General features: G+C 37.4%; 1 protein-coding gene across 1 annotated transcript; it reads right to left on the bottom strand.

The window, feature by feature from the left end:
- Positions 1–1144: 1144 nt before the first annotated feature.
- On the bottom strand, positions 1145–4124 carry LOC147602986 (uncharacterized). The gene is made up of 5 exons (XM_086797035.1): positions 3755–4124; positions 3527–3660; positions 1856–2046; positions 1354–1459; positions 1145–1208 (listed from the first exon to the last, which is right to left on the bottom strand). The coding sequence occupies exons 1-4, from the start codon at positions 4046–4048 to the stop codon at positions 1362–1364; spliced, it is 717 nt and encodes a 238-aa protein (XP_086653161.1). The 5' UTR covers positions 4049–4124; the 3' UTR covers positions 1145–1208; positions 1354–1361.
- Between the last annotated feature and the right edge of the window lie 22057 nt (positions 4125–26181).

The following is a 26181-nucleotide window of genomic DNA, read 5'->3' as shown; positions in this document are numbered from 1 at the left end:
TTTTGAGTAATTATGTTATCTATTCCTATTGTAAAATCATTTAATGAAGACAAAAAAACATTACATTGTGATAAGAAAACAAGGTTCAATATTCAATAAGTTGCATGTGAGCATTGTGTGTGCAAACACAACTTGCTAAAACTCGACTTTATTAAACTAGTATGAGATAAATTTGAATTATAGTCAATTTTAAATTAAAAAATAATGGAGGGATGGTGCAAAATCATGCCTTTCAAGTAGTGCTAGTGAAAATATTTTAAACACAAAAAGTGTTTTTTCAATTGGATAAAAACTAATACTTTCGTAACAAGAGAATTATTTGTCCATTATGGAGCTGAGAGAGAGAGAGAGAGAGAGAGAGAGAGAGAGAGAGAGAGAGAGAGAGAGAGAGAGAGAGAGAGAGAGAGAGAGAGAGAGAGAGAGGAGGAGGAGGAGGAGGAGGAGGAGGACGTCAAGAATGAAGAAAAAGAATAGGGGAGAGAGAGAGAGAGAGAGAGAGAGAGAGAGAGAGAAGAGAGAGAGAGAGATGGAGATGGAAACTCAAATTTTAATTTCATATTTCTCAATTATACTTCAGCATTGTTAAGCCCTTATATTATAAAACTAGCTATAAATACCTTAGCATTGTTAAGCGCTTATATTGTAAAACTAGCTATAAATATCTTGCATAACCTTTAAAAATCTATTTTAAAGCTATTTTCCATCTATTCCCTTATACTTTACATGTGCAGTACCCAAAAAAGAAGTTTCAAAATTATTTTCCATTAATATTTTGCATGTGTGGTACCCAAAAAAGTAAGTTGAAAAAGGGAAATCAAAAGGCATAAAGAAAAGGAGATGCTAAAATTAATCAATTTTTTTGAATTTTGCATTTTTAATCAAGCAATCAATATACAACCATACAAAAATGTAAGCCAAAATATTAAAACACTTTAATGAGAAAAACATAATGGTATAAGATTGTAAATTTATATTTTTTTGCTATGAAAAGCTATTGAGTCAAGGAAAGATGAAGCTAATAAAAATTCCAATAAGTGTTGTACATTTAAAAAAATAACAACCATTTCCCAAAGAAATGTACACAATGAAAAACAGATTGTACCTCCTTTTTCAATCTTTCAAATCTTGTGTTTTGTTTGAAAAAGGAGGCTTTTGTCCAAGTGGAAGATTATGTCCCTAGCTAGTTTTTGCTCCTTGAACTTCGTAGCCTGCTAATTGAAAATTTATATATTTTTTGCTATGAAAAGCTATTGAGTCAAGGAAATATGATGCTAATAAAAATTCCAATAAGTGTTGTACATTAAAAAATAACCATTTCCCAAAGAAATGTACACAATGAAAAACATATTGTACCTCCTTTTTCAATCTTTCAAATCTCGTGTTTTTTTTGAAAAAGGAGGCTTTTGTCCAAGTGGAAGATTATGTCCCCAGCTAGTTTTTGCTCCTTGACCTCCGTAGCCTGCTAATTAGAAATTCACAGTTAATCCCTAGATAGGGCATGCCAAATAATGATGCACTTTATTACACCATATAAATGGCATAATGCATATAACTAACCACATCATGTTAGCAATCTTTAAGTGTATGTTTCTTGAGATGTGGATCATTAAAAGAAATTGCCTTGAACTTAAAAGGAGGAAGAATGTTCATACATTTAGTAATCATGTTATCTACCTAATATTTCTTATATGCTTCCTCACTTAATTACACAATCCTAAACCTACATTATCAACAAAAGTGTCCAAGCCCTATTTTCTCTCTCTTAGTTCATTGATTGGCTTAAATTATATTAAACTATGGCACTGAAAACAATGAGTGATAAAACTAAAGCACGAGAGTTAATTTCTTGTCGCACCATAATACTTGTAGTAGCTATATCTTTTGGTTGCAGGATGGATGACATCAATTGAATGTATTGCACTATATATGTTAGTTTGTTGCCTTTTTTTTGGTAGTGGTTGTGTTTGAAGCCACTCTCCACACTTCTTCCTCTTGTATGATGTGAGCCTATCGAGTGACCTTTCTTTTTCAAACTCTTTTGCTTTTCTGTGTATATAAAAAAAGCAACATTGTGCTATGAGAAATGGTACTCATTACTTGAAATTATAAGTTATGACCAATAAAAGAAAACAATTAATGGATACAAGGGTTCGCATTACTTGATTTTCATTAATTGCATTTGACTTGCCTTTTTCAACTATTTTAGTTTTTTTGTGTATTACCAAAGCACATTATACTTGAGGGTGGTAAGAAGTCCATAATATGGGACTAAATTTGAAAGGGAATGATATATATGTCTTTGCATGGATATAAAGGTCTATTTGCATAGTTAGCATCTACATTGCTTAGATTGTACATTAATATGAACCATGTAAATTGTAAATTGATTCTACCTTTCAAATTGTATTTCTAGAATGTGCCAAGGTGGGTACCTTATTTCCAGCATGTATTTTCCACCTTTGGACCTGAGGCCCAAAGGTGGTCTAAGGAAACCAAACATCTAGTCTACACATTCTTCTCTCTTATTTCCAGAGATTTTCTAGAATGTATCAGGGTACCTTATTTCCAACATGTATTTTCCACCTTTGGACGTAAGACCTACAGGTGGTTTAAGAAAACCAAACATCTTGTCTACGCATTCTTCTCTATGATGGAATATCCTTCGGGTAATAGGCCTGGTGTCATAAGATGGGTAAAGGATGAGATATTGGAGGAGTAGACTCCTGATGGTTCTACTACAGAAGCATTACGGAAGGCTGGCCTAGACCTAGGTTATCATCTTAGGTGGGATAAATCTTCTTTCATATGGGAGGATGAAATGCGAGATATTGCCTGAACTCCACATAGTTGGTTGGCTTTGTCTCTTTAGACGATGTAATAGTTCGTTGGCTTTGCCTAAACTCCACATAGTTGGTTAACCGGCTTTGTCTCTTTAAACTAATACTGATCAGATTATGGTGTAATCGTCGCGGCTGATGTAATTTTTGATATATATATGTATATATATATGTATACACACCATAGTATAAATTTGAGATTTTCATAAAATTACCATTGGTAACATACACCAAATTTTGAGTTACAATTTGGTAATTTTCTAGATCTTAAAGTTTCCAAAGATCTCTTCATTTCTTTCATACATGCTAGATGTTGTATGAGTTTCAAAAAATTAAAGCTATTTCTATCAGTTATTGAGAGAACTTGGAAAAAATAGCAAGATATTATAGTGTTTTCTACTTGAGCCTTGTTAAGCATGCATCATTATAGGCTTATAGAAAAACCCTAATGGTAATTTTTCTTAAAAGGTGAGTTATCATTTGGTAATTTTTTACTAGTGCAAAGTTACCAAATGGTAATTATCAATCTAAATTAGATTACAATTTGTAACTTTTTAGTCGTTTGGTTCCAAGGTGGTTACCAAATTTATACCGTGATACACACACATGCATACTACATACATTAATTCCCAAAAAAGGACCTTATTTAAATTCTTAAATGCGTTCAATATATAGGAGCGTCACCGTACTTTTCAAAAAGGATCATGGGCTTCAATGGCTTTGGTTCCCAAGGCAACCGTTCAGGAGTAGCTGCTGCATTCTGATTTCGTTCCATGGGGAGGCCGCGCAGCAGCAGTACCGGCGGCGGTGGTCTTTCGTCGTCCTGTGCTCCATCCATCCATCATTGGGTTTATTAGCCATTTTCTAATTCAAACACATATTATTTATTCAATGGGCCGCCATAGAATTCTAGTCACCTGCTGCACAGTGAGGTGTTGGGCGTTGAGGCCAGAGCTGACGGAATTAGGAGTTGCTGCTTGGGGACTGTCATGCACGCGGTTGTATGACGCCGTTGCTGCATGATGATTATCATATTGATGATGACTTAATCTTGCAGCATGATCATAATTCTTATCATCAGGATCACGCTTCTCCTTCGACCCGTCAATCATCCGTTGGACGTACAACTTGCCGTACTCCTTGTTGGTGGTCCGCCACCTCGGCAGATGCCACCCTTCGACCATCATCGCCCTCTCCACCGATGACGACATCATGTATTCCTCCTTCTCTCTACTCTAATTAATCTTCAATTCCAAAAATTCTCTCCGTAATATATATTTAGCGCACTACTACCTACCTACTCCTACTGTAACACGGTGCTTTGAATTTATGATCGATGGCACGCGCCTGCCTGGCTGGCTTTTACAAAGGGGGGAGAACTGCAAGCCTGCGCCCTAATTGAATATCTCGATCATGACGCCTAATTAGAACCTGCTGTGATCGTGCAATCGAAACACCCGTGGACTGAAAGGACGCAATCGTTTTTCTTATTATAAGATCACCAAAAGTAATTAGGCGTGCCCTTATGTAAAACGCTACTCCATAATTCGCCACGTATCCACCTTTTCAATTGCCCTCAGGTTTTGGGCCATCGGTCTCTATATTTCCAGTTACCTAAATCCCTTATTTAGCTATTTAGCTGTTTTCAGGGTCCCCCGGACCTTCCTCATGAGGCTATGTAATCTCACCTTTTTTTAATATATTCTTCTGTTTTTACTAAAAAATAATTCGTAATGTAAGTACACTTACGATCAATGCCATATTATATACACAATATAGTCTTCTATCATCATGGTTACTCTACCTGTTTGTTTGTATGAGAACTCCACAATAGATGATCCAGTCATTCAATCTTCAGTCTTTTTCTTCTTCTTTTTCCAACTCGCCTTAGGCCCAAGATCCTCTAGTAGTTATCGTTTATCAATGACTTAGCTATTTTACACTAGTTGATGCAAATGAGGTGGGTTCATTATCATCATGCTTATCACATGGCTTGTTGATTTTCAGCTATTTCATTGTTGCTAGTTTAATCTTGCTCTCTAAGAGGCTTGCTTTCATATTTTGAACGTCATGGGGATTCCATTTCATCCATCTTCTCCATTAGTATCTATATCCTATACATTTGGATGGAGGAGCGAGCAACTTGAATGATTGTAAGATACCTGCCCATCCTATCACCAAGGTTGCTTCCGTATTTGAAGCGTTGTGGGGATTCCATTTCATCTATCTTTTGATTAGCATTTATATCTTATACATTTGGTTGGAGGTGCAACTTGAATGATTGTAAGATACCCACCCGTCCCGTCACCAGCGAGATAGGTAGGCACCCCACTCGATAAGATCAATCCCAACCCATTGTGAGAGCTATTTCAATATCTCATTTCGGTTTCTAGTCTCTTGTAAGGAAACACCCGACTTATCGGTCCATCGAACCACCCGCCTCTCGGTGACGAGAACCGTTCATCTGTGAGGTTTTCCTACATTACTAAGCACATTGTTTTGCACTGATGCAAGTTACAACACGATTCATTTATTTATTCTTATGCACAAATTTCTTTATCCCTTAATGAATACATTCTTTTCCAATCAAGTCATTCCACACACAGAAAGAAATTCATCGAAGATCAACCATAGTTTCAAAGCATCGATATCCTGAGTTACATCCATCTTCAATCCCTCGGCTCACCGTCGCAAGTCACAAACAATCTAGAGTTTATAATCATCATGGGGGTGGTGAAAATCACTCACATAGTAGAACGAGAATTGTCCCCTTCACCCACTTCTTGCTATGGAAGGCCTTTCCCGTTCAAGCTTGCAACTACTAGAAAAAAAATCTCGCCCTACTTGTGGTGGGTTACCCAATGAAGGCAGTTACCCCGATCTCTATTCTAAATATTTCTAGAGTTGGTTGCCCTAGGTGAGGAGTACCTAGTTGCCCTAGACCAATCACTAAACAGATCACATCGGAATGGTTACCCTAATCCGATCTCATCAGAATGGTTACCCTAGGAGAAGTTTCACAAATTCATTATCATCATTTATACTTTGAAGCCAATTTTGTCACCATCTTTATAAAAACCAAAATAAACAATCCCATATAAGATATTCATCTTTCTCTAAGAATAATAGTCACTTCTCTATAATATGCAGTAAACCATCCTAATTTTAATCAATGGCTAACAATTAAGATCTTGTCCTAGTACTAAAGAGAACAATGGCATTCCCATGCCAGATCCTAGGCCTTGGGAAATCACATAGGCGCTTAGATACAAATTAATTATCCCTAAAAGGAATCAAGTTCTATCGTATATGGGCAAGCCAACCATGGACAATTTGATCATAACCCAGGTGGAAATCTCATTTTATATCATTTCATCAATTAACTCAAGTCCTCACAAAAAAAATCACTTAGCTTACTTTTCAAAAACAAAATCAGTTTAAACTATGATCCCAAGTAGTGAACTAAAAAGATTTTGAGTTAAGATTAACTTACTTATAGTCCCCGAATGAAAATGAAGATAGCCAACCTGAATGTAAGTACTAGCCGATAATCTACATTCACATTATACGTTGCTTGGGAGTAGTCTACCTTTTATGTCATCTTTTCACATCACCCCATCTCGTACTTGTATTAGTAATGTAAAATCTTCTCTTCTTAGTTCTCCTACCTTTAACAATAGTCTCATCATGACTTTGCACTAGACAATAGTCCTCAGAAGATGGGTATGGCCACTTCCACTCTAGTCTCACTTATGGATTACTTGAATCGACCATATCCTCAACTCATTAATTCCTTCTTCTTCATGCACTAAGCAAGTTCTTCTATGACAATGTTTGGGTGGAAAGAAGTGTTGAGGGAAATTCTCCAATGAAGGGGGAAAAAAATCTAGCTGGATGGGAACCCACTCCAAGTCTCCAAAAAAATTACAGAAGGGTTCTAAGTCTGGGGGGATTTGATCTCTAATACTCTTGCTTAATAGGAGAAGATTAAAAAAATAAGTTAAAATGTTCAAAAAATTAAGCAAGAAGAAAAGAGTGTAAGTAAAACGGAGAGAGAGAGAGAGAGAGAGAGAGAGAGAGAGAGAGAGAGAGAGAGAGAGAGAGAGAGAGAGAGAGAGAGAGAGAGAGAGAGCTCCAAGAGGGAGAGAAGTTATGTCTGTGTGTGTGAGAGAGAGAGAGAGAGAGAGAGGCTTGAGGGTTGACAGTCCAAGAGTGAAGAAAGAGAGAGAGAGAGAGGAGTTTTCTTAAGAGAGGGGAAGAGCCTGCAAGGGTTGATGAGAGGGTGAGTGAGAGAGAGAGGGGAAGAGTTGGAGAGGGGTCGCTAAAGGGGGTTGGCGAGAGGCTAAGTGAACGGGGGGAGCTGGAGAGGGGGTTGATGAAGTTGCATGAGAGAAGAGTTGGAGAGGGGTCGCTAAAGGGGGTTGGCGAGAGGCTAAGTGAACGGGGGGAGCTGGAGAGGGGGTTGATGAAGTTGCATGAGAGAAGAAGAAGAAGAAGAAGAAGAAGTCAATGGATCAATGGCTGGCCAATGGGAGAAGTGTTGAAATACGGTGCTCGTCGTAAGATGTATGGGCCACATGTATGTGGGAATAAGGTAGAAGAAGATTAGGATGCTATGAAATTGGAATGAATGCAAGTAAATGTTATTAGGGAATGTGAATGGATAAATGTAAAAGGTGGTAAATGGTCAAAAAGTAGGCACATGTGGAAGGTGCAAGGGTGCACAAGGCATGTGAGCATGAACATGTGGATAGCATAAGTATGCATGGAACATGTGGATGAGATCTGTATGAGAGCTACATATGGATGTAACAAGCTTATTCTCATAATAAAAAACATGAGCCCTTGATTAGTGTTGATTTCATTCTTAACATTTATGATTAAGTTAACTTTATGCCCTAAATCATGCCTTAAACTATGCCTTATCTCACATTCCATCCACCATAGCTCTCTTGTGCAACCTTCTCATAGCTCTCTTGTGCAACCTTCTCATAGCTCATGGATTTCATCATGGTATTAGAGACAAGGCACCTCATTTTCACTCCCAATACAATGATATACCGCCATTGGGATCATCTTGGTCATTGTACCACACATAACTTGGCAAAAAATAATCATGTTAAATATGGAAAAGGACATGTAAATGAGACAATCACCATGTTTAATGTACAATGTAGAGACCAAGGCCTCCCCACTATATGCCATGGTGTCTTGAATGAAGCCATGGAAATGGAATCACGATGGCAGTGTGAAAGCCTAGGCATGGATCTGGAGGCAACCACCATGCTGAGCCGTACCCGTCAATTTATTTTTTGGTCACTCACGTGTTGACATGTTGGCCTCTTGAAAATTGACATGTCGAGTTCCTACGCTCATGCCAGAAAGGGGATGCCAAAAAATGGCCCGTAGCCTACACCCAAAAATAATCAAATCAAAGAGGGGGTGCCACATGCTGATTTTTAACAGGGCATGCCCTGTCTGCATGCCTCATGCATGCCGATTTTTTGCATACCCCTGTCTGTGAAGATCTCTCACGTATCTCCACCATTCCTCTCCTCACCATCTCTCACCACTTAACTAATGCATGTGCTTCAAATCCTTAGAACATCTCCAAACCCCTACTTCAAATGCATATAAACAACTCTGCCTAGGCTTATGATGAGTATCTGTTGGCACCTTGTTTTCTCGATCCATTTGCTCAACCTCAAGCCAACAGGTGGTTTGTGTTTGTGTGCGGCATCTACTACTACGTTTATGTCTGAAAATTATGCATATTTTTACACTCATTGCATGGCTTGGTTTTATTTCTTAGTTTATTGTGTGCCCTAGTTTTTTCACGATTTCTTCTCAAATATGGTACGCAACTCTTTGCGGTCAAAAGAAGAAACCATAGGAAAAGGTAAAGGACGTGCTCAGGTCGGTAGCACCAAAATCCATCTATGAAAGAAGAGACCACAAGAGACATGCTCAGGCTGGTAAACAAGGGGGCACAGCACCAAAACTCTTGTCTACACTACCCTTGTCTAAACAAGGGGGCACAACACCAAAAGCCTTGTCTACACTACCCGTCTCGTGGATGCTCTTGACATGTGGTTGTGTCCCCCACCAAAAGGTTAGCAGCCATTTATTATTTTCATTAAACTTTGTTTCTGTATGTGCGGGTATGTGGCTGTGGCATGTGGGTTTACTTCTTGCTTTTTTTGTTACATATATGGCACTAAAGGATTCCCCGTGTCAAAGAAGATGATGGGGAAAAAAGGGAAAGGAGGGGCTCATGTGGATAGTGCAGTGCAAGGGGGGACAAAGGAGATTCCCCCTATAGAAAACCTTAAACGCCAACCTTAACTACCTCCATCCAAAGACATTGTATGTGACACCATGCCCATCACTATTGGCTACTCTGGTTTACTCTACAAAGATTAGAAGTAGCATGGTTACTACCCCAAGATTATATTTCTATCCAAATATTCAATTCATTAAGCTTTTCTTTTTTATGTCTCGGTATGTGGCTATGGCATGTGTTAATTCTTGCTTTATTTGTTGTAGATATGACACTGAAGGATTCCCCATCAAAGATGTGGACAAGAGGGAAAGGAGGGGTTGGACATGTGGATACCTTAGTCAAAGAGGGCACAAAGGAGATGCCCCTTGTTGAAAATCCCCAAAGGAAGTCTCTAGCAAAAGGTAATGTATGACATCATGTACCAGTCAGTTGGCCAGTTAATACTTTACTGTAATGGTTTTACGATGCCTGGTTAACTTACTTGGACTAATATTTCCTGTATTGTAGATGACTGGCTATGGCTTGTGGCTTTAATTCTTGCTTTGCTTGTTGTAGATATGGCACTAAAGGATTCCTCATCAAAGAAGATAGAGAGAAGAGGGAAAGGAGGGGCTCAACATGTGGATATTGAAGTGAAAGGGGGCAAGGAGATGCCCCTTGTTGAAAAGTTGGAGAAGCCCCAACCACCTCTAGCAAAAGGTATTCTAGAACACTATGCAGGTCTAAAGGTGAATGAAGCCATCATCATGTAGGTACTATCCATGGCATAATTCAGTCTGGTTCACTTTCCTCATACATAAGTGGCTTGGTTTATTATCAACAATGGCAAGTCCTGGCCCTATTTTGCATGTTAAAATTTTGGTTTCCCTGTAATGTAGATATTGCAAACAAGACCTCTGCAAAGACCAATATGGTAAAAACACGAAACACAAGCATGGCTAGCAGGTCCACTAAAAGTTCCTTGCTTGAGGCTCCTAAACAAGACAGTGCAAATGGGTGACTTAGGGTCCTTTGGGAGAATTGGTGGGCCATTCTTTCCCATGAAATAATTGGCCTAGTTTACTATTTGTGGTGTAGTGTTGGGATCACTTGTGCATGCCCTAGTTTACTATCTATGGTGTAGTGTTGGGATCACTTGTGCCCTAGTTTACTATCTGTGGTGGCAATGTTGGCCACCTATGCCTAGTTTACTATTTGTGGTAGTGTTGGCCACCAGCCATTGAAAAAAGGACCTCTTTTTGTTGCAAGGCAAAAAGGAAAGGAGAGCCCAAGGATGTTGGATCTGATATGTAACTAGACTACGCCACAATTGACAAACTTGTGGAATGCCTCTGTGACCCTATAAATGAGTCCTTCCTCTTTGCCACCAAAAGGTATATGTGCATGATTGCCAATGTGGCTAGGTGTGGCATCATATAGCTCGCTTTCAATGTAATTGTTTCATTACACTACAGATCACGTTAGCAATGGACATGAGAATTTGGAAAAGCAACATGAAGAGAATTTGGATAGGCCCCATTCCCCACCAAAAGGTAGTGCAATTATATTTCAGAATGGTTTACTATTGGAGATACCCTAGAGAATTTGGACAGGCCCCATTCCCCACTGAAAGGTAGTGCAATTGTATTGCAGCCTAGTTTACTATTAGAGATGCCGTAGAGCGCCTCATTTAAAATATAGCTTCTTGCTATCTTGTTATCTAGCAAGCACTTCAGGCAAGAAAAAGAGAGTGAGAAAAGCAAAAGAAGAGGCCAAAGATGTGTCCCTATAAATAGCTCTGTGAAGATCGCCTGCCAAACCATATACCCCCCAAAGGCTAGGGCAAATAAATTGCCAATTAAGCAAAAAGTTACCAAGGATCTTGACTAATATAACCTTGTAGAGGAGGAAGAAGAGAGGAAGGTTGTGGACTAAAAAGAAGAATCGGTGGTGGATAGAGAAGAAAAAGAAGAAGATGACGGCAAGTTCTCCTAGTTTAATATGCATGATCACCTTTCATCCATGGTTTACTATTGTGTTGGTGTTATATGTTTGACTCTGGTTTTTTTTTATAAGAGCAACAAGTGGACAGAGACCATGTGTGTTGGCCTGGTTCGCCGTACATAATAAGTTTGTGTACATGGCAAGGGTTACTACATATTTGGTTCCTCCTATGCAAGCATGGTTTTTAATGTGGTACAACCTCTATACAGGCTAGGCTTACTATGTAGGTTCTAGTATAGGATGTGGTCTACTATGTCTTGGTTTACTAGTTTTAACCTACTGTTGTACGTTATGGTTTAGGTGCCACGTTATATTGAAGTTGAAATGGAAGATGGTAAGCTAGCTCATTTGTGCCGAGCAGCAGACCCCCAATGCCCTTGATTTTACCCCCTACACAAGCCTAGTTATGCACGTGTAAAGAAGATACACTCGACATCAATCCTAAGGAGTCCTTATCATACCACTCCGAGGAGCGGTTCACCAATGTAGAGCAAAATTTTCCATCAACTGCTGCTGCAAGAAGTTTGAAAAGGTTCATTTTTTATGGGACCTATTGTGGAGCTCAGGGGGGTCCTCATAAATATGTAAGCGTAGCACATGGGCTCAACAGAAGGGGTTTTTTAAATCCTTTTTCTTGAAAGCCTAGTCCCCCTCCCTACTGCCTAGTCTCCCTCCCTATATTCAAAGGAGACCAAATGTGCACAATCCTCTAAGAAGGAACTCAAGTTTGCTGGTAAGAATAACCAAAAGCAGTCAAAGGAAAAGAAGGGCATGAAGACTAAGGAAAAGAAGGACATGGAGAGGACAAAGGAAAAGGTCCGGAGAAGATGGAGACAAAACTAGAGGAGACAAAATAGAAAGCTTCATTCCTTCCTATTTATCATTGTGAATATTTATAAATTTTCTTCTAATTTTATCATCTTTTTTATAAAGATTGAGAAATCCTCTTCTCATTTTATCATGTTTTGTACTCATAACACTTTTGATATTCCAACAAGCTTTAATTTCAGACCTTAAATTTTTCAAGGTAGGAACATGTTGAGTTTGTAATGGGCTGGTTATGGTTTTGAGATATTGTGCCACAATTGCCTTCAAATGTCATCTTGTGACTCAAGTACATCTTTAAAAGGAAAGTATCAGAACTCTAAAAGGACTTCAAAAAAACTCCAAATATTGTAATTCTAAAAGGACTTCATATGCTTGTCCCTAAAACAAAATGAATTTTTTTAGAATACGTACATACACAAAAGAAAGCACAAGGGCCATGGAGACTCCTTTTTTGGCATACATCCTCCACGTGGCAAGGGAAGGGAGCATGCTTAATAGGAAAGATACACATACATATAAAAAGGCACAAACAAAAAGACACATATAAAAAATGATAACACGTAACTTCAATACGATATCTGAAATTATCATGTAGAGGCACCTAAGATCTCCTTATAAATAATGTTACTTCTTGTAAGCCTATAACTCTTAGATAGTACTAAAATATTTGCATCACTATCCTCAAGAGAACCTTCACCGCATAGGGAGATCATGCTCATGATAATGTAGCATACAATTGCCCATGTGTAAATAGATGTGTCATCAAAGATAACCTCAACACATTTAGGGTTTCCCCTTGTGACTTGTTTAACCTCTTTCCAAATGCCAATCACATGAGATATTTTCATCTCATATTGAGTGACAGGTGTGTCTTAGTGCATATGAAGGCAACTCGTGGAATAAAAACTCTTTCTCCAACTTTAGTGTCAGTGATGAGCTCATCCTCCAACTTTAGTGTCGGTGATAGCCTCAACCTCCAAGACTTTTGATAGTGCATATGAAGGCAACTCGTGGAATAAAAACTCTTTCTCCAACTTTAGTGTCGGTGATAGCCTCAACCTCTAAGACTTTTGAGTAAAATACCTTATAAATCAGCCTTCCAATGCAAAGTCCACATCTTGGATCCATAATATATAAGGGCTTCTAACTTTAAAACCAAGCATTGAGGTCTCCCCCGAGATTGAGACCATTCAATGGAGTATAGAAAGGAATTATCCTAACTCTCAATAGCTGAATCTGTGCACTGAAATACTCTTTAGCCTCACCAAGAATGGTACCCAAAGCGATTTTATTCATAATATTAACTGAACACTATTTTTTGTAGCAATGGCATGTTGATTGAAGTATGTATTATAGTCTATTATGGTAGTCGATTCTAAGTACACCGAATTGATCAAGTCTTTTAGAGATGATCATGCTAGTAGAGCTACCATATGATTATCACTAACTGCAACCCATTCCATTTCCAATATTCATAATACACTCTTTGAACTCGTTGCTTTTTTAAGAGTTGCTAGATACAAGCCAAATATTTCTGATCAACTTCAGTTTTTTGAAGGAATTCCATAGAAAGGAGTGACACAATGATGCATCAACAATATCATCTCGCCCATCCTTAACAACTATAGGAAAGATCTATCTAGAATCTCTCCCCAATAATAGAATCTCTTCACCAAATGGTTTATTAGAAGACATTACATCTTGTAAGCTCATGTCTAATGCTTCTCCCAAATAATGAGTTTAGAAACTCTCAAAACCTCAGCAAGTTGCCCATGCATAGGAATTTTGCAAGTTGACGAATTGTCTAGCTATAATGGTATCTTAAATCTTGAATGTGTTGTAAAAATATTTGCCAACAGTAGAACAGTAACAATACCTGAGGATGGTGGCTAGAGCAACATTCCCTTCTACACGTAATCGTGCTAGCAAGCAATTATATAGATATGCCTTTCTTGATCACCGTGACCCATCCAAAAAGAAATGTCAACTAAATCCATGGCCACTTCATGCAACACAATTTTAAAAGCAATTCATTGGTAATGGTTTAATGTTGACTCCGTTGCACAATATAAGTTAAATTGTTAAACCATATCAAAAGCTCTCCTTTCAAAAAGCAATCTATTTCCACCCAAGAGCTCAAACTGCATTCTATTAAGTTCAGGGATTCCATCAAAAAATGGCTAATGTTATTTGCTTACGAAGAATTTCTTCTAGATGTAAGAGTGTATGAGTTTTAGCCAACTATTCAACTTCATTAGACTAATCCATGCTTAATGAATGACAAAGTATGTACAAAATCATCTATCATTGCCTCTCAAAACCTCTCCCACATTATTCTTGGAGAATATGCCTCACAAAACATTAATATTATTATAAAAATTACCTCAACTACAAATCACCTTGTAGAAATGATGTTTCCTCCATACAAGTACCCATTGTCCATCATCTTCCAATATCCCTTTAGCAATGCAAGATGCCTTGAAGGTAGGAAACACACAACCATTTATTGAAAGAACACAAGTCTTCAAATGACTTACGTCCTTTACATATAGTAAGAAGTAAACGACCATAGTACTGATCACCCACAGAAAGTGATATAAAGTACATGTGCCCTATAGTGTTCCCCTACTTCTTTTGGTCCATTTTCTCAAGCTCGATTTCCAAACCCATTGTTGAGGAAAGCCAATATACAAAGTACCATTTGCTTCCAGATGTTTATTATCATTAAACCATTCCATGAGAGTAGTCTTTCCTACATTTTTCCTCTAAACAACATCCACAATATTATCACCATCTCTAAAGATAGCATTATGTCCCCTAGGTAAGTGTACATGTAAGTGTTGTGTGCATCTAGCTTCTCTACATGAAAATCATATTCAAAGATTCTCTGAGAGACATATCGTGCATTCAAATACCTTTCTATCTTATTAATGACTAACCTGCCGCCATGGAAAGCATCACAACCTTGTAGAGTCTGAAATCGTATTATTGCTTTATCATGCCCCTTATTTATATACTTATACAGATACTTATACAGATACTTCACTATTCAAATTATGGAGCATATATCCACATTTATATGTGCACTTATACGTCACTAAAATAGAAAAGGGTACAATAACCATCTATTATCAATCTTACATTTTTTCACTGTTATTGTTCTACCATCATTGGTGGCACATATACATAGGGTAAACACTACTATCTACAACAGTCTCTTCTGTAAACCTACGTGGATTGTTCCTTATATATTTCCCTTCACTCATACAATCAACTTTTGGATTAAATGGTCCACAAGGCACATCGATATTGCAATGCAAGACAACCCCATGCAAAGCAAAGGACATTTGCTTACATGGCAATTTAACACCACACAACAATCTATCATAGTCCTAGGTAGTCTTAGGTTTATGGAGATTGACCAATATCAATAACGCGTGCAAATGCGAGAATCCTCTTTTTTGAAACTCAATGACTAACACATACCCAACCACCTTACCACAAAAAGCTCTTTCTTAATGATATATCTCATCATATCTGAGTGCTTTTGGTTAAAAAACTCTAGCTGCCACATGCACTCTGTCTCTCGTCTGTCTCTCGGAAGTAAAGCATCTAAAACCTCCCAGTTTGGATTGCAAGTAAAAGTAATAAATAAATTAAGCTTACCCTTGGAATGAACAATCCCCATATCCATCAGATCTTGATATAGTTGATACATTTACCGTGTCCAACAATAAAACTCAATGGTAATACTATTATCTAAGGTACCTACAATACCACTTCTGCTCTCTTGTGCATAAACAATGTCTACCAAACCATTATAAATGCAAAGTTTTTTTATTATTACAGATCCATGATAATCGTGATTCTTCAATGCTAGAATAAGCATCTATAAACTATTGCAACAACCTTCCAACATGCATGAAACATGCATTTGTGTCTACGTGAACTTACAACTAATAAGCATAATACAGCCTTTGAATTACACACAGACTATTTTTTAATGCACTAATTGGTATATCCAAATACACACCAAACCTTGCACCCAATGATGCAAAAGCCAGCATAATATTACAAGCTCGGATCTTATTTACAGTATCATTAGCACATAACCGAGACCTCAATGGCTCAGGCGGATTTGCAAGAGGAAGAAGAGACTCATGCTCACCTTTTTAATAATATTTCCCAACAACTTGCATAATGAGTGTATCATCGCACCTGAATATACCAAAGCCCATATTGTAGGATGTATACCTACTAGCAAAGGTGGAAACTCATGAAGGATAGACAAAATCCCTCCCTTTTCTTCATCAAAAACATCATGGCGGGGGGTTTCTTGCACATTCTCTCTTCACATTATATCAACTGGTACTTCTCTCTCTCTCTCTCTCTCTCTCTCTCTCTCTCTCTCTCTCTCTCTCTCTCTCTCATTATGAGCCAAAAACGAAGACAGTTTAATTGCATCCTTATTAGCTCTATTCACATATAACACTAATGTCTCATTATGTTCTAAAGATGAAGATACCCTAGTAGTACCATTCATTGATTTCCTTCTTATTGCACCCTCATTAGCTACACTTTGCAGATGCCACTACTCTCTCATTATGTTCCATACATGAAGGTATTGTAGTAGGAACTCATTAGTTCCATTCATTGTTATCATTCTTGGTGCATTATAAGTTGTTATGCTCCTAGTAGCAATTAAACGACACATGTTTCTAGTAAGTTTAGTTAGTTTTAATCTCTCTGCCAGTGCCATACATGAAGGTATTATAGCACCATCCTCATTAGTTCCATTCATTGTAGCACCACCCTCATTAGTTCCATTCATTGTAGCACCATCCTCATTAGTTCCATTCATTGTTAGCCTTCTTCCTTTAAAAGAAGTCATGTTTCTACCAATGCCACGGCGTATGTTTCTAGTAAGTTTTAACCTTATTGCCACTAGCATACCTTGATTAGGTTCATTCACTGCCACCCTTATTATTACACTTTCATTAGCTCCATATTCACTAATACCACTACTCTTTCATTTGGTGCCCAAGATGAAGATACTACACCCTCATTATCTCTCTTCATTTTTTCTCTTCTTAATGCACTCTCGTTGGCTCCATTCATCACCGCCGATGTGACTATTCTCATATTTTGTGCCAAAGATAAAGCTATTGTGGGAGTAGTTCCATTCATTGTTACCCTTCTTGTTAGATTATAATAAGAAGTTCTATTCCAATCGATTAAATGACACATGCTTCTAGTTAGTTTCAATCTTTTCGCTAGTGGCATACCTTTGCAAGCTCCATCCACCATTACCCTTCTCATTCCTTTCCAAAGAGTCCTATTCCTAGCAATCTCATAGCAAATACTTCTATTAAGTTTCAATGTTACTTCTAGTGGCCACATACCCTTGTTAGATGCATTCACCATTTCCCTTTGAACTCTATCCTGAGTAGTTTGGGATCTCCTAGTCTTAGATTAGTGAGCATGGATTGACGTAGTTTTTGCTATTGACATAGAGTTGTGCACATCCCCTTGTCTATATGCGTGAAATTTCTCCTTCTCAACATGATTAACATAAATTCCTACTCCACTCTCTATCACATGAGTCTCTTGCATACACATGTCACCATTATTACTATGTCTCCTTATATCATAACAATTAGAATCACTATCCCTTGACTCATTTGCACTTATTCTTCTTAGATTACTTCTCCTAATCCTTAAAACATTCAAGAAAATTGTTTGGAGAGGATGCATCAAAGTGGTTGCCTTTACCATTCTCACCCAGAACCTATATCTAATAAGTATCAAATTGAAACCATTTATCTTATAAAAAGTTTCCGTAATCTCTCTCTCTATTTATCTCTCTACACACACACGCACACACACACACACACACACACACACATATGCATATATATACTAATATACATATATATACATCTAAATATTAAATATTAAGATATCTATACTAAAACAAACTTATCTTCATGAAAAAGGATGAATCTCACCACAAAAAAAATCTTTTTTTGAGATAACTTGGTCCATTGAATCCATCAAATAGTTTTTTCTATTATTCATATTTTTTAATTTATTATCTCTAATAAAAAATACTTATTATGTTCAATAAATTTACTTTTTAACACACAAATATTAAACTTTCAAAATTACTTTTGATATTGTCACCTACAATGGTATCCATAAAGGCCCACAATCCCCTTAGGAAGCGTCTCTTAATCCCCTTATGAAGCATCAAGAGACAATACAAAGTGCAATGTATCAACAAGTATCCCCTGAAGCCTAGAAGGCATTCCACCTAAGCCAACCCTCTAATTTTGCAAGAAGAGACAACCATGTTAGAGATCTCATTGCCATGGTAGCCACCAAAGCCCTACCATTTTTTCCCTTAGCCCATCAACTTTCTCATGTACGAAATTACATTCCAAAACTACAAGCTCATGAAATGATTTGTAGTACTTTTTTTGAAGTTGGAGACATTCTTCTTCATAGGGCATGCCATCGCCCTTATGGACCTTTTTAGGTTCCTTCTATATCACCCATATTTACATGAAATTTGTTGCAACTAAAATGACTTACTCCTATCTCACCTCACCTCACCTTGCTAAGGTTTCAAACACTCTGCAAGGCCTTTGTCCTCAGCTTGCAAAGGACACTTTACAATATTTTCTTCATTGCCCATACTATTAAACACATTAAAAAAATACTTTTCCTATGTTCAAAATCTTATTTAATCCTTAGCAATCTTTATTTCATGTGCATATGTGTGGTTGTAGATAAATAAAAAATAAATAGATAATTTATCATTTTTATATAATAATATATGAAATAAAACATTATCAACAAAAAAAATATCAATTTTTCTCTTATTTATTTTTGTATGTGTGTGTGCACGTGGGACTAACACGTACGTATATATTGTTAATATTAATATATTTACTTATACTATAAATATTAACATTTATATATATACTAAATGTTAATGTTAAAATTCTCAAAAAAACATTTTATTAATATTTACACTAAATATAAAAATATCTATAAATTAATATATATGTATTAATATATATAAATTAATATTTATAATACATCTTTTTATATAATAAATAGATTAACTTATAATACTAATATTAATATTTACCTATAGTAAATGTTAATCTAAATTTAAAAAAACCTTGTATAAATATATACCTATGGTAAATATTAATCTCTACAAATTTATTCTTAAAAATTATTTTATTAATCCTTATTAATTCTCGTATATATAGGTGTGTGCATGTGCACATGCGCATGCGCACATGCACTCACTTCCTCATAAGGTAATGTACTGTGACTCCTATTTTGTAATTAAAACATGTTCACTTTTACAAGGTTAGATTCTAGAAACCACCTTAACGTCTTAGATTTGTGTGTGTGTGTGTGTGTGTGTGTGTGTGTGTGTGTGTGTAATTTAAAATGCTTAAATATCAAAATTTCATATGTAGATTACTAAACAATTAGTTACCTAATTTTTTTTGTTAAAACTCATATTTATATTAAAAACATTTGAAATAAAATTTGACTTTGCAAAAAAAAAGTTAAAAAATTCAAATGACAGTTGAATTACTTCTTTTCTCCTTTAGGTTGGTGCAAACTACAAATGGCTCTACTAAGATATTTCTTATTTCTCAAAAATGAAAGATAATTTTTTTTATAAACATTAAGAGAAGAAAAAATCAAATCTCTCTTTATTTCAACTAAAAAACTGAAAAAAGGTGTATGTGGGTCAGTAAAATTGCTCATAAAAGCTCAAAATTACCTACTGCTATTTTAGTACTAGCTTTCAACTTTTGGCATTAGACTTCTACGTCTGTCGGTTTTGCCTTACCAACCATTTAGTTGCATCCGTCGGTTGGCCCAGTCAGCCATTTAGCCCTCGGCTTTTAGCTTACTACATCGGACTTCTACGTTCATCAGCTTTCCGCATTCAGTTATTTGGCTTTAGGCTTTTCGCATTCAGTGTTCGGCTTTAGCATTCAAACATTCAGCATTTGGCTTCAACTTTTCGCATTCAGCAGTCAGCTTTCGGCGAGATCAACTTTCGGCATTCAATCAGCTTTTAGTGTTCGGCCTTCCACATTCGGCATTCAATCAGCTTTTAGTGTTCGGCCTTCCACATTCGGTATTTCACCTACGGCCTTCGACGTTCAACATTTGGTTTATAGATTCAGCGTTACTCATACCTGACAGTTCACTTGTCTCTACAGTTCTTAATGGCTTGCCTGAATCCTATCAAGGATTTACTACCACTCTTTGCCTCCTGAGACAAAGAGGAATACAAATTTGTACACATTTGATGAATTGGTAGCTCTCTTGTTTACAGGAAGAGAACTCTCATTCCAATCGAAACAATATGATTGCTACAGATCAGGCTTTTGCTGCCTCCCACTATGGCAAAAGAAAATCTTGGGCTTCTTCTAGTGCTAAACCTAAGGGCTACAGATCCTCCCAAGTCCAAAGGGGAAAAGACTAAGAAGAAGAAGAGTGAGAAAAAGAAGAAGCAGCATGGTCTTGCTGTGCAACTACCTGTGCAACTACCACTGACAATGCTGAGGAAGCAACTTTTACACATGATGGCTATGCATTAACAATCACTTGCAGTGATTTGCCCACTTCTTGTTCATTATTGTTGGATGTTAATTGGTACTTTGATGCAGAATTGTCAGCTGGTGTTGGTTCATCTGAAGCAAAGGAAGAGGCTAATTGGACTCATGATGATCATGCCTTAGTCACTGCATCTTCATTGCATGATGTTACGTTGTCAGTCCATACTCTGATGATTATGCTTTATAGCACTTGTCACTTGAGTCTTCTCTATGGATGTTGTATTTGAGGGGGGACACATGTTGTGTATTACTATTGGTGATGTCCTTTGTCACTTATGCATTTGACCTCTCAATTGTGCTATGTCTTGGAGACATACCTTTATGCAGTGATGTTTACTTGATGAGATGTACTACTTTCTTTCCTAGCTTCTTGTTTGAGTTGCCTCCTCTTTGCAGTGTATATGAATATGTTTCTTTTGACGTCTCAAGGTAAGACTACCAAATTGTAAATCAAGGCCAAGTATATAAACATCTCTATGCTATAGTATAGGTGTTGAGATCCCAAAGATCTGATGGATTAAATTGTGGGAAAATTGTTAAGTGAAATTCAAGAAATGGGAGTACATTTTTCTCTACCCTTTCACTCCTAGGTTGTGGGAAAATTGTTAGTGAAATTGAAGAAATGGGATAATATTTTTCTTTGCTGTTTCAACTCAATCCTCTAGCCTATATTTATTTATTCACTCTGTTAATCAATTTTAGAGCCAAACGTTGGGGCAACAAATTATAGGGTTATGTGAGGAGTTTTCTTTGGAAAGTTTATTACTAAGAGGTCATGTAGCTTGTTGGTTTGTGACAAAGTGTACATGTAAACCTTAAAAAAGTGGGCTTCTTGGAACCTTAGACATGTAGGTTTATAGTAAAGCAATAGGACCTAAATTTCTAAGTAACTTTTTAATGTAAGAACCACCATGGACATGGAGTTTAAAACAACTTGCTACAAGTATCCAGGTGTGAAATGGTTTGCTAGCTTGATAATATTTTTAATTTTATTTGCTAGGTATTTGAAAAGATATACGTATCTAGTTTCATGGAAAGGTAGATCTAGATGTATAGGAAACTCTTTAATGATGTACGACGTATGGTGGTCTCACATATTTGATCCTCCATTGGCCACACACGAATGTGAACATTTCTAGGAGATTAACAATAAAGGGATAAGATCACTTGGTGACCTCTATTGTTGTAAATGCTAAACAAAGTTGGGTGCCCTCAAATTAACATGGTTTGGAAAGTTAAGTTTAGTATAAGATGTTGGTCACATAGATTTAAGGATCAATGGAGATCTAGATTTCCAGCACATTCTTTATTTTTTTGGAAGATAAGGTTTGGTGGGATTTCTTTGGGGTCAAAACTATGGTTTCAAGGAACATGCATGCCCAATGAAAGGTTGTTCAATGCTAGAGAAGGTTGTTGGCATGCCTTATGGAGTTGTCTAGGTTTGAGATCATTTTTGTCTAGCATGACAAGATGGTGTAGTAGATCTTTGTAGCCCCCGAAATTCTAGTCACACTGATGGTTAATTGGCAAAAGAGTTGGGCTGTCTTCTCCATCTTTAACGTTGTGAGATTTAGCTACCTTTGGGAGGTGTGGAAATCCAAAATAAGATTATTATCAAAGCCTCTACCATACAAAGTGTTGACTTTTAATATGTAGCTGTGTTATAAAAGTTAATATATCTATAATTTTGTGTAGATAAATAAGTTCTCTTCTCTTCTCTAATAATGTATACATTAGTTTTCTTATGGTTAATGTGTTGCTTCCTCTTGTTGGATCTTTTGAGATTTCCTCCTTGTTTTGGGTGAAGTTGCTACAATGGGCTCAAGAAAATTGGTATATTACTCTAGTGTCAAAGTCCCACTTGGTCTATCATTGGGCCTTTTCTCTAATCTAAGATGAACTCATCATTAGTTATATCAATAGCAGCACAGCATCTTGGTCTTCATTGATGATGGGCGTGAATCCTCCTCTAGGTCTCTTCTGACTTCTGATGTTTAGAGCTAAAAAATGATGTTGTCGAATGTCCCCTTTAGTGTTGCTTCTCCTCTTTGTGGTTGTCTTTAGTATATCCACTTGGTTGATTACATTGTTATTATTGGTGGTAACCTTGAATCACCTTAGTGATTCACAATGTTATTACTAGTCACGATACTGATGATTGTGATGGAGACGTCCTCCTTTGTGTCAACATTAGTGCCATGATTGGCATCTTCTTAGTGTTATAGGTAGTGCTATATGTTGAATCTCCTCTTAGTTACTAGTGGTGCAATGATGGAATTGTTGCTAGTGTTAATGACTGTGGTACCTTGTATATTATTTTCAAAGTTAAAAATTTTGTTATGTCTCTAGTTATATCTCCTCTAATTAGTTGCTACAACCATATGATGGAGCTTGCTGATGAGAGTGTTATCTCCATGTGCTTTATATTATTTCCAAGTGTCAGACCCTCCTTGAACTAACCCTAGTTCTCTAGTTATATCTCCTCTAATTAGTTGCTACAACCATATGATGGAGCTTGCTGATGAGAGTGTTATCTCCATGTGCTTTATATTATCTCCTTGAACTAACCCTAACCCTAGTTCTCTTGGAGAAGAAGACTCCAAAAAATAAATGTGTATGCAAAACCTATGGCATGGAATGCGCAAAATTAGACTCCTAACCTTCTTATATACCATTGTCTTGGGTGCCATAATGTGAATAGACGAGTCTACAATCTTAGTCCAAACTCCTTGGTCCCTCGCGCATGCATACCATTGACCCCTACCTTGACTTAGTCCCCACAAACCCAGCCTTTCTTCCGTATAGCAACAGCATCTAGCCCTAGCTTGGTGTTCACACTTGTAGGCAAGCAAGATGGTACACTCTCATGCTGCCACCACATGTGTTTTTACTCTCCTTTGGAATTTTGGTCCTTAAGCACATTACTTTCCATTGCGCTTCTTGCCCTTAAGAAAAATGGTGTATCTCTCAACCTTGACCTACTACTCTTTGCTAAATTTAGCATGAATCAATTAGGATCACAACAAGATAAGGGGAGCATAGTCACATAGGATACGTGTTTGAAGAGGAGAGAGAGTAGTGAGAGGGGACCCGGTGCAGTTGTGTAGGGTGTGTAGTTCTATTGTACGTCTATGCACATGGCGAGCCACATAGCTACATGTATAGCCACACCCATAGCTACGTTTATAGCCGCATATCATGGAAAAATGGGATACCCTCTTCATGTGCAATGCATCGCTTGTACTCGATCAAACATCTCCTCCTTGGAGATTAAATCTTGCCTGCCAAACCTAAGCTATGGCATGCCCTTGTACCTTGCCCTAGTCTCTCTCTTGCCCTTGCTATCAAGCTCTTCTTACAAGACCTTTTCCTCATAAGCTCTTATCTCTTCTTTCTCTTCTCCCTCATCTCCCTTCACAAGCAAACGGGTAGAAGCATACTAACGTGCACAAAAAATGCTGTCCCGGACAATGCTAGTTAGTAGTGCTTGTTAGCATACATTCGAGAGCCAAGAATATGTCCATTTTGAAATAAACTTTCCATAATTAATGTTAAATTTACTCGGCGCCAAATTCAAATGTAGCATCTTTTCAGTTACTGAAGTCATGGTGTAGTGGATGAGTGCTCTCTCTCTCTCTCTCTCTCTCTCTCTCTGATGCTGCTCAAACAGTCTCACCCTCTCCCTTTGCCTTGCATTCTCTCCGTGTAGCCCACTTCCTCCCCATCTCATAGATTTATGGCGAACCATACCTTGCAATCTGATCTGGTAGGTTTACTTGCGCGTCCAAGGGCAGCAGATGAAGGTAGCAGAAGGGATCCTTTACAGACATTGAATCCGAACTTGGAGGACCCAACTTGTACTGCCATTAGGGATTATGAGAGACAAAGAAAGAGGAAACAACGAGAGAAGAAAAAACTTAAGCAGGTTCAGGTTCGAGAGCTTGCCTTTGAGGAGGAAAAGAAGAAGAAAATCTCGTCTGAGATTGTGGCATTGTTCAAGAGGAGGACTGAAGGAATTAGTACAGAAGATAAGCAAGAAATTTGGAATCTAGTATCTCATCATCCTATCGTGCAAGCAGTGTGTCCAGAGGAGTCTACTATTCAAAGTGCAATCATGTAAGGGAATGTGCCCGTGTGTTTTGGGAGATCAAAGTAGGTGATGTAAACAGGGAGGTTAAATGGAATTATGCCACGGTTGAGAAGTCTTGCACCTTGCATGCTTTTCGTGGTCTAACCGGCAGGATGCAGCTGCCACTGCCACAAGACCATCGGCATGCTTTTGTGATGCATGCATGAACCATAGTTGGAATCGCTGCACTAACAAATCTCATGTGCAGCCTTGGGATTATCACATTCTGATGCCATTGTCTGATGAAGTTGAGGATGAAGAAGACACTCCGACTGATGATGCCCTTGAAGGACAGATCATTGGATATGAAAAATTTGTGTATGAAGGCCACCATGATGCATTAAGTAGTGCTTTGTGTGTTGGTGACACTTTTGCAGTGAATCCGGATGCTACAACCAATGATGAGAATGTAGACTTTTACTTGGTAAAGTGCATTGCAGTAAAAGAAAAGGCAAAACAGGGTTACATTGATGAGTGGAACAATGTAATTGACAAAGGCTCTTATGTCGTGCAAGGACTGTATTACAAGCAAGTGGATGCATACACCTTCAAACTAGACTACAATCAACCTGTTGTTCACATACTTTCAAATCTTGTACGTTGTATCAAGATACCCATGAAACACATGCAAAAGAGAAGGCAAATGTACACTATAACAGCATGCCATTCGATTTTTGACATGAGCGTCATGGTCTTTTATTCTATTTTGTATCTTGTGTATGCTTACTACTACCACAATATATGCTAATTGTGTACTAAAACAAGCTTCTACAAAGTGTGTGCTAGCTAGCATAAAGCATATGACAGTGTATCCTAACTAGCATATAAAGTATACTAACTAGCATATAGTATAGGCTAACTAGCATATACTGTATGCTAAATAACTAGCATATATTGTATGCTAACTCGCACAGTATATATACTAACTACCTAATTTATATTGTGTGCTTACTAGCATATAGTGTATGCTAACTAGCATACAGTATATGCCAACTAGCATATAGTGTATGCCAACTAGCATATAGTGTATGCTAACTAGCACAGTATATGCTAACTGTATGCACACTAGCTACTATATAGCGTGTGCTTACTAGCATACAGTATATGCTAACTAGCATATAGTGTATGCTAACTACCGCAGTATATGATAATTGTTTACTAACAAGCTTCTACATAGTGTGTGCTAACTAGCATAAAGCGTATGCTAACTAGCATACAGTATATGCTAGTTTTAGCATATACTATATGCTAACTACAACAGTATATGCTGACTAGCATATGCAATATATGCTGACTAAAAAGCTTCTACAAAGTGTGTGCTAGCTAGCATAAAGCGTATGCTAACTAGCATACAGTGTATGCTAACTGGCATATATAGTATGCTAACTAGTATATAGTATAGGCTAACTAGCATATACTATATGCTAACTCGCACAGTACATGTTAACTGTATACTAACTA

The sequence above is a fragment of the Cibotium barometz genome, chromosome 65 (genome assembly GCF_041138505.1).
Source record: "Cibotium barometz isolate CiBa-2024 chromosome 65, ASM4113850v1, whole genome shotgun sequence".
Lineage (NCBI taxonomy): Eukaryota > Viridiplantae > Streptophyta > Polypodiopsida > Cyatheales > Cibotiaceae > Cibotium > Cibotium barometz.
This window is presented reverse-complemented; position numbering and strand designations above follow the sequence as displayed.

Coding starts and splice junctions, on each gene's coding strand:
- LOC147602986 (XM_086797035.1), bottom strand. CDS start 4,048: ATGTCGTCATCGGTGGAGAGGGCGATGATGGTCGAAGGGTGGCATCTG. Junction 3,661..3,754: donor AACACCTCACTGTGCAGCAG/GTGACTAGAATT, acceptor GATGGAGCACAG/GACGACGAAAGACCACCGCC. Junction 2,047..3,526: donor CCCATGATCCTTTTTGAAAA/GTACGGTGACGC, acceptor TTATATACACAG/AAAAGCAAAAGAGTTTGAAA.